This window comes from Poecilia reticulata, chromosome 8 (assembly GCF_904066995.2).
Source record: "Poecilia reticulata chromosome 8, P_reticulata-male-v2, whole genome shotgun sequence".
Classification (NCBI taxonomy): Eukaryota; Metazoa; Chordata; class Actinopteri; order Cyprinodontiformes; family Poeciliidae; genus Poecilia; species Poecilia reticulata.
Genome location: NC_088837.1, coordinates 24,548,632 through 24,558,678, shown reverse-complemented (window position 1 = coordinate 24,558,678; position 10,047 = coordinate 24,548,632). Strand labels below are relative to the sequence as shown.

At 37.8% G+C, this 10,047-nt stretch overlaps 1 protein-coding gene across 1 annotated transcript; it reads right to left on the bottom strand.

The window, feature by feature from the left end:
- Positions 1-3,974: 3,974 nt before the first annotated feature.
- On the bottom strand, positions 3,975-8,710 carry LOC145552691 (uncharacterized). The gene is made up of 6 exons (XM_081610473.1): positions 8,314-8,710; positions 6,141-6,337; positions 5,475-5,567; positions 5,231-5,392; positions 5,069-5,140; positions 3,975-4,262 (listed from the first exon to the last, which is right to left on the bottom strand). Exons 2-6 carry the CDS (start codon positions 6,267-6,269, stop codon positions 4,155-4,157), a joined length of 564 nt encoding a protein of 187 aa, XP_081466599.1. The 5' UTR covers positions 6,270-6,337; positions 8,314-8,710; the 3' UTR covers positions 3,975-4,154.
- Between the last annotated feature and the right edge of the window lie 1,337 nt (positions 8,711-10,047).

Here is a 10,047-nt window from a genome sequence, read left to right as displayed (position 1 = left end):
TATATTCCAAGCTGAGGTTTCCATCAGGTTTGCACCTCATTGTGTTCTTCCTGTTCCAAACCTTTACATACATGTCTTAACTAACATGTAGCACAGGGAGCTACTGCAGGTCAGCGGCAGTAATGAACCCTCCACCTGAGTTCAGATTATTTCTTTGACAAACATACCTGCAGAAGGTGAGGACGTCTGTCAGCTGCATGATTCACCTGATCTCCTTGATGGGGTCTAGGCTGAACTTGATGACTCAGCAGGAAGGTTTTTCCCAAAAGCAGTAGGAATGTGAATGAGTCGCTGCCGACTCAGACTGTTTACATTCTGCATGTTTGTTGTTTTATTAAAGAAAAAAAGACAGAAGACACATTATTAGACACATAAAATAGGGAGAACATTTAATTTCCCTGTAACTCATATCGATTCAAGATTTGAATTTGATTCTAATTTCTCTTCACTGCTCAGTTCCGGCTTTCTCCCATTGAATGGGATTGTCTCCAGTAGAACTTTTAACCTAACCAATCAGCAAACAGAAGGAAAAGTTGTGAATGATTATGTTTTCTGCACTGTTTTCAGCAAAGACAAGTGAACAAAACCGTTAAGTCCATGTTGGTCACAATTCCAAACACTGAATTAGCATCAACAGCCATCTTGTTTGGCTTCGCACTTCTCTCTTCACAATGCGGGGCGGTTGTTTACAACGCAGGCAATTTCTGGTAAGCTTCATAGCGTCAAACTGGCGCATTACTTTATAAATTATGGACCACTTATTGTTAAACATGGGGAACTAATATGTAGTTTTTTACTTTCTTCTTTTGCTCTTTCCTTTGGTTTGTTATTTTCTTGTATTTCCTTCCAAATCATGTAAAGCACTTTGAATTGTCTTGCTAAAAATATGCTATATAAATAAAATTGCCTTGCCTTGCCTTACCTTACCAAACGGGTAAAACTTTTAACTTTAACAGAGTTCATTTCTCAATAACTGAGACACGAAGTGAAGCGTAGAACAAGGAGTTGGTTTTTTACCAGGCTAAAGACTGGTTGTTGATGGTAAAGTTAAAGTTTCTGGAACATGTCAGAGCCTGTATTCACAAGTTGTTGCTTTTTTTACATGCATTTTAAAGTATCACGTTAAAAAATGTTGAAAAGAGTTTTTACGTTTGCTTGAGGTGGTTTTTGGATTTTGCCAAAAAAGAGTGGAAACACATTTGCAGAGTAGCAAACTTTCCCATTAACAATAAACAATCCCATCTGACCTAAATGCATCTTGCTGTCCAGGGGCTGACGGCACATCGGAATGAGCGCATTCTCTCTCACTCAGAGTCTTGCAGATTCCAGACAACAGACTCTGGGTATGACGCTGATCCACTGGTGGGTTTTTGCCTTACCAAAGGCAAGTTTCATGCCTCTGTCTCGTTTTGTTTTTTTGTGAGATTTTAAAACATTTGCATCATAACTGGATGGAAAATCCTAGGAAGATTGAATCTGAGTCAGAAAGATGAAAAATTTCTGATTACCCAATCACCTGCATTAACACGTCAATGATAAACGCACCGTGGACACATTATCATCATCATCTGTCAAACATTAATGTTAACTCTTTATTCTCACTGAATGTAGCTTCAGTGAACCTGGATTAGGGTTTGTTTATATTTATATAAAATGATTAATCATTATTAGAGGTGTGCCGATCGATCGGCCACCGATCATAATCGGCCGATTTCCGTGATCTCTTTGTATCGCAACAAGAGACCGTGATTTCCACGGTCTCTTGTTGCCGATCACACAAACCGATCACCTGCATCTCATTTCGCAGCCTGCCTGTGCAGCTGGTCTCCTCTTTCCTTCACACTGCGCAAACGCGCAGCAACAAATCCTAAGCGATGTGGAACTATAACGCACTGAGTGAATGGGGACGTTTGCGTGTTGCGGCAGAAAATTGAAGCACATCAAAATGCATCAACACAACGAAGCTAATACGACATAAAAGCCATACTTGAGGGAGTTTGGCTACATCGAGGCTCACTGCAGTAAAAATGACATATGGAGGATCAGATAGCAGGTAAAGCAGCACAGCTACAAACACTCACCCGGATTAGCATGACGGTCAGAAAGCTAAACAAATAACCCGCAAAATGATTTAAGTCTTGGAGCTGCGATGTAAGACGCTGGTTCTGCTCTCGCTGTTGAACCGCTGCTACGCTACAGGTAGTAATATTTCACAGACGGAGCGCCGCTTCTGCTCCACCTGGTAGTGACTCTCACACCGAACCTCTGCTTAAAGCTGCAGCATCTAACCTAAAAAAATACATTTTACATACATATTAAAACTTTCGCTGTCCTAACATGAGACAGATAATCTCTGAAAAAATAATCGATCTCCTCCCTGCTCTGCATAATTACTCCACTCAGTCAGAAACAGCCACTCAGAACTAGCAGTAATCAGCTAGCCGCCATGCTAACAGGAAGTTTTCATTCAGTAACTCTGGATTGTTTATTGTAATGGATCCTGTATTTGCCTTTGAATGTTAAGTTTTATACTTGAATTTTTTGGCAATGTTGAGAGGTTTTATTTTGGCTCTTTGCATTATTTAGCCTCTTCAGAGCCTCCATATGTTATCAGTCTGTTAAAGATAGTATTACCGATAGTACAATTTGCACAATGCCTGTTTTGTTTTTTTCTTGGAAAAAGTTATTAAAAACAAGTTTTTGTCTAAATTAAGGTGAATTCATGGTTCCTTTTTCTATATAATGTAACCGGTAGTGTTTATGATAAAAAAATAATAATTATGTGATCGGTATCGGTGATCGGCCCTCATGGTACCATGGGCCGGTGACCGGCCCATGGTATCGGTATCGGCCCCGATACCGGTATCGGCAGGAAAAAACCTGATCAGCACATCTATTATGTGATTTCTCCTCTAGGTGTGGCAACATTTTCATAGTGCCCAAGAAATTTATCTAGGACGACAGTCAGAAACACGTCATATCTGGGTTCTGGTCGGTTAGTGGTTGACCACATTCTCGCTCCGTGATCTTTAATGAAAATACGTCTGTGCTTCAATGATGTGGCAGTGATGTTAATAAACCTCAGTGTTTCCCAGTGAGCCACATTACCTCCACGGTTCAGACGGGTTAAACAGAGACGGTACTGCTGGATCTGAGCGCCGTTGGTCAGAACATTCTGACTAATAGGTTGGAAATATTGGTGGGAATTTCTGCTGTTGACTTAAACTGAATCTTATCAGGCAGATAGGGACTTGTTTGTGGCATTTGAAAATCAAAAGTGTGACCAAAGATCACATATGGGGTTTCTCAAAGCTTAGTGCTTGGCCCACTTTCATTCAAGTTCAACAGGTCTCCTCTCCTCCAGAGGGTATGAGCTCGTTTACCAACCCAAACAAGGCAGCTGTTAATGGTAAGTCAACATTTGGAGGCGTGGCCAACGGACTGAACGGGTTTATTTATTTCTTCTGCTCCCATTACTAAAACTATAAGAAGATTACAAATTTAAAAACCGAGAGCATCGTTCACAACTTTTCCTTCTGTTTGCCGATTGGCACCACCACACGGAGGGTGATTGACAGCGCTAAAACCCGCCTCCTGGCTGATTGGTTGCTTATAATTAGCACTGGGAGATAGCAGAGATCGATATTTTCACAGATCATCCGTCTCATACCAAACTGTCATGACATGGCGATAGTTTCAACAAATATGTAAAAAATGTTTTTTTAATCAAAGTTATACTGTAAGAAAAAATACCATATAAAATTTTACCATATACGTTAAAATTCTGACAACTACAGCTGCTGGTATTTTATCATATTAGAGATGTTTTTTGTTTAACAGTGTACATACTGCAGCTTTAATTAAAAATTCATCACATTATTAATTAATCTGCAGTTTAAATGCCGTGTCAGGCCTGATTTTTTTTTAAACTGTGGTTTTTACAGTAAAACAAAACAAACCGATTTTTTTTTCTTTTTTGATGCTTTATTAAACAACTGAACAATATAAAACGTACAAATAACTTTTTGGCACAATGATGTAAAAAATAGCTTTTTTGAAAACAATAAATAAATAAATTAACTTAAATAATGTGACATAAATTATTAGAAAAATGTGTAAACAGAAATCAGTGAAGAAGGTTGGACTGCAGGTCTCTAGTGGGCTCTGGTCCAGTTGAAGCAGCCGTGGTGTTTGTGCAGCGCCAACTTCAGAACCTGAAGCAGATCGCTCCTCAGAATCTCCCAACCGCAAGCAGAACCATCCTGCAGGAGACGCAGAAACCTTTTAGCTCAACAGTTCCAGAAAAATAACCCAAACCAACCAGAGTCCTGTTCCAGAACCATCAGGTTCAGTACCATCTGCCCACAGCTGGCTACTAATTAGTTACATTTACTAAATTACATTTACTTTTTAACCTTTTTGAAAAAAATCCCTTTTAGGAGTATTTTTACTACTCTGTACATTTTACTTTAGTACGTTTATTTTGAAGTTTCTACTCTTACTTGAGTAAAATTGAAAAGCAAACATGTTTTTTAACCAAAATTCACCAGACACACACCTGCTGTTTTAGTTTTCCTAAGTTGTTTTTTTATTCAAAGAAACTGATTTGAAAACATTTTCTTTTGCATTATTTTATCATTTATTACTTATATTAATTATTTTCATTTTCATCCTTAAAATAGAAAAATTTCCAGTTAACTTTACATTTTGTTCAGTCTGATTAAGTAATTTTAAAATATTAAATGATTAAAAGGTTCAGAATTTGATCAGTTACTCAGGACTTGTGTAGACTTTTTAAATCTAGAGTAATTTCTTGAAAGGCTCTTTTTTACTTTTACTTGTGTAAAAATATGTTGAAGTGTTGCTACTTTCACTTGAGTATAATTTTTTGGGTCCTTTGCATCTTCCCTATTGCCAATTGGGTTAATGCTAATGCTAATGCTAATTCCAGAATAATTCAGAACCAGCTACTTTAGTTCTATCTTTTCTGAATCCTACCTCAGTTAAAGTTTGGCTCTAAATAATCACCTGACCCGTGATGAACTCTAGAAACTAGACGTTTGCTTACCTGCTGCTCAACAACAGCTGTGACGTTTCGGAAAAATGGCGACAAAACCGCCGAAGCCTCCGTGGTGTTCAGCTGCAGATAGAAACCCCAGTTACTTATGGGTGAAACTGAATCCCAGGTCTGGTTTGCTTGGGTCCAGTCTGTACTGGTTCTGATACTTACACACTGATGTTCCTCCACCAGACGGTACTGCAGGTTCTGGTAGTTTTCCAGTTTCTGCTCGGACCATGTGAGTCCGCCCTCCTCTTCCGGTAGATCATACTCCATGAAAATAAGATTCGCTTCTCGCAGACACTCGTACACCACCAGCGAAGACCAGCGGCACTGCAGAGAACCAATCACGGTTAACGATCATACCACCCAGCTCTGTGATTGGCTGGACGGCTGCGTGAGGTCATAACTTTACTTTGCTGTGTTTGGTTGAGGCGTCAGAAAGTACAGAGTCTGGCAAGTGGATGTCACTGCTCAGCTGGTGACACTGTGTCGGTAGCCGCGGCCCCTAGAGGATAGAAAGAAGGATTTAGTAATAATAATAAAATGTTTTTATCAACAGAAAAGTTCTGATTTCTTTCATCCGGATCATCCTGGTTCAGTGGGAAAAGTTTTAGCACTTTCTTCCCTGCAAAAACACAAAACCTTACCAAGTTATTTTTGCCCACTTGAAATGAAACAGAGCTAACTTACAATTAACTTTTCAGCAAAATATTTGAGTTAATAATTCCTTAATATTGATAGAAAAGTAATAGTTCCACTTGCAGATCATTTCTCTTATAACATGGGATAGAAGTTTTGTCACGAGAGAAATAATCTGCCAGTGGAAATAGTATTTTTAAAATCGATCTTAAGGAATTATTTCCTCCACTATCAGGTTGAAAAGTTACTTCTAGTAATATTTGCGCTAGAAACTAGATAAAAAATTTTAACAGAGCATCCCTGCAGAATTTAAAGAGACATGCCCCTTTTTTAACCTATGGATATGAGAGAAGATGTTTAATCTGTCCTCTAATTTAAAATGAAGTTCTGTTGATCTGAACCCAGAACCAGAACCCTGTGTTGGCGCTTATGAACCTACCATGTCTTCAAGCAGGTCGTGGGTATGCCTGACCATCTTCCCCGGCAGCTTACAGGTTGGCATGGAGACCAGCATCATCTGGAGGCAGCACAGCTGTAGGAGGAAGAGGAGCACTGAGGTGGGCGACATGGTTCTGGTTCTGGTCCCGGTCGGCTCTGAGGAGTGTTCTGTGTGAGCCTCAGGTGAGTTCAGGTAATCTGGAAGAGAGAAAAGTAGCTAATTGTCAGGATGTCAGGACCAATCAGACCTGAGTGAGTCAGAACGGCAGCGGCAGAAACCTGGACCGGGACCAGATGAGTCAGGTCGCCTCAGGGTCCAGACGAGGTTTTTCGTTGACAAGGAAGACTTTATTTACAGCTTGTTTTTATTTGATGCGGAAATGTTTTTTATCTCACTCTATATTTAACCTGGAATAACTGAAAATACTTCAGTTTGATTAATGTACTACAAGCCTGAGGATCTTTTAAACAAATAGATTTTGCATTAATAGACAATTCATTAAAAGCAATGGTATAATACAAAATTAATCTAGAAATAAATAAATAAATAAATGACTACATAAAAGGTTGTGTCAGAATTTTTGACAAATTTATTTTTTGTAATTTTTCACCAAAGGTGATTTTGACCCAAAAAAATCACCTTTTTTTATGCAAAATGATGAGTTAAGCAAAAAAAATAAAATAATTGCTTTTAACTAAAAATTATTTAGGCCATTATTTTAGGAAGGTGACGATATATGTGAATAAAATTAAAAATGTTCAAATTAAAATGTTCAGAGTTGAATGGAAAAAATGAATTTCAAGGTCATTTCAAGTTTTTTTTAATTTGTCATAACTGAAAAAAGTAAAGGAGAATTGTTTCTGAGTTTTTCTGTTTATAAAAACAAAAGTCAGTAACATCTACAAATTTGCACGCATCAACACGAGGATCGCGGCTTCTCCAGGAAGTGACATCACAGAGCCTGACCTATGTGACCTGCGAAGGGCATGACGCCGACGCCGCTCTGCTGCCGTAGGGCGTAAAAATGCGACTCTTGCCATGATCGCATTTCCACGGCAATGGCAGGCAGAAAGCGCCGGCGACGAGTTGGAAACATTTGTCATGACCGCGCGGCGGGTTTCAGAGCCGCCGCCATCAGCTGGCGAGGCCCAAGTGGAAACTAATAAAGAAGGCCTGAAAGCGAGAAGGTGCGAGTGAGTCACTGAGATCATCACTGATTCCCAAACTGATCGGGTCGCGCTGAAATGAAACCTAAATCAGAGGCTCCTGCTGCTGAGCCTCGACTGGTGGAGGAACGTTCTTCCTCCGCAGAGTGGAAACCGATCCACTCACGCTCCGGTCACCAGTTCATCATCCGCTTTCCACTCCGTGAACTGGGAGGTAAACTGGGAGTTCATCAGTATTTTTCTGAGCTTGTTTGTTCTCTGAGATTGGTTACATCATAGTGAAACTTCACTGCAGCCTGCTGAGCTGTTCGTACTGATTAGCATTTCAAGATCAGCTGAATCTGACTGCATGAAATTAGAAATTCACCTAACTGGACCTGGTCCTTCTGTAACGGGTCTGCAGATGATTTCTGATTGAACTGGGCCCAAACCAGCAAACAGACCTGCAATAAAATGAACCAAAAGTTCGAAACAGCTCCACATTTTCTAAAAATAAGTTTTATTAAAACTAAAGTTTTGGTACTGTAATGTTAAAAACTGCAGATGAGTAAAAGACGGGATCCAATCTGAGCGACGAAGCTGCCAAGATTTTAGAAAGCGTGGAGAAAATTTCGAAAGGAAATCGAGCTTATAAGGACTTGACAAGCAAATAGTCATTTTAAAACAATGACAAAAAATTACAAGAAAAACTATATCTACTTTTAGCTGTTTTGAATTAATAAATAAGTTATACGAAATAAAATTGTATTCAATTCTTTGTGTATCAAGTAGCTCAATGATGCAGAATTAAAGAATTTCTGTCACCATTTGGGATAAAATGTTGAATAATAAATAAAGTTAAGGTTAACATGATTGGAATCAGAGTCATTTATTGCAATAATTTATTGTTCTTTCCTCATTTTAATGAGATGAAAAATGAGGAAAGATAATAAAAACCCTAAAATAAAACTGTATGTGATGTTTATTTGTATGAAAAGTTCATTTTAAAATGCATAAAAAGAACTTACTGGCTCTGGAGAATGGACGGGCTCTGAAGGTTCTGGTCCTAAAAGATGTGGTTCCGTCTCTGGCAGCTTGCTGTCGTGGTTCTGATGATCGTCGCTGTCATCTTGTGGCTTAAATAAAGCTCCAGGCTGGAGTGGCAGAAAAGGAAACTAGCAGTAAAATTCGTAGAAATCTGGAAATTTCCCTTTCATGTCCCCTCTCTCCCTCTGAACCACAGACACCCGGCCCCCACTCAAACCGCAGGCAGGTAGAGAGGCTTCCCCAGCGCTGCTGACTTAACAAAACGCAACGCATATCAGAAACAAAATACACCTAATAACGTCGAATCAGATGTTCCTGTGACGACTTCGAGTTAAACAGAAAAGACAGTTACACTCAAATAAAACCAGATTCATTAAACTTATTCTTACTTTCAATCAATGCAAGTTTCAAACTCATTTCACATACACTTTCTGCCAAGAAATGTTCTTTTTTAAATAAATGTTTAGTAATAAACTGTTTTTTCAGAGGATAAATAATGTAAATACCACAAAATAAAAACAACACAAGTTAACGTAGTTTTCTTCTGTGAAATTATCTTTTTCAGATGTTTTCATTAGCTAAAATATGCTAATTTCCATCTGTAATCCCTTTAGCAGTTGTTAAAACTAACCTAAAAATCCACTAAATTAGAATCATTTACAATTAAGCAATAAAATTACAAGAAATAAAACATTTTATGAACAGAAAAAGCATCCTATCATCTAAAAATATGCAGGAGGAAAACAGTTTTTTATTGTGATTTATTGTGTAAAATTAACTTTTTATTTTTTATATCATGTTATAAAGTTCTTTCCTGATCAAAAACATTCCTCACACCATACTTTCTTACGTTACAATTGTTTTTGAGGCAGATATCCAACATTTCACCAGCTGGATTCTGCTGAATAAGTCTCACTATCATCTGCATAGAAACTCATATTCAAAAAATTATATCAGTTTTCACTGGATCTTGGAGTTGTGTAGAACCTGTTTCAAATCTGACAGCCTTAAGTCAATAAAACTGTGATATTTACAGCTAATATTAGCAACATTAATGCATTTTATTGATCCAAACACCACAGGACACATTTATTAAAGGGTTTCGGATGTGAGACGTTTTTTTTATGAGAATCAAACCGTCAGAAGTTCGTTTCTGTTGGCATCTACAACGGACTGTCATTAAAATGGATGTTAATTTTCCTTTCTCTAATTTCAACTTTATGGACGCTACAACTAATTTTTGAACTTTCAGTTTGGAAACCATGAGTCAGCATAAAACGCACAGTTTCCAGTAGTTCCCAAGTCATATTTGAAGTTATTAAACATCATTAAGAAACACATTATAAAGAATAAATAGGGCTGGTGTTGAGTTTTAAAACAGAAAGGAACACAGAAACTTATTTTTCTGAACTGTTTATTTGTTTTAAATAACTTATTGCTGAACCAGAGTCATCAAATCAATCTGCACATCCAGCTTAACAAACACTAATAAGATAAAATATGAAATAAAAAATGAAAATCAAGACTAAAATCTCATCTGTTTAGAGTTGCTTTTGACAATAAATGAAACATATTTGTTGTGTATGATTTTGGTGATGTCATTCATCAAAATTAATGTTTGTTCAATTATTGACTGTATGATGTTTTTCTTATAACTTTGTAATTTTGTGTTTCTATTATGTAAAGCACCTTGAACAGTGTTCTGTATCAATAAA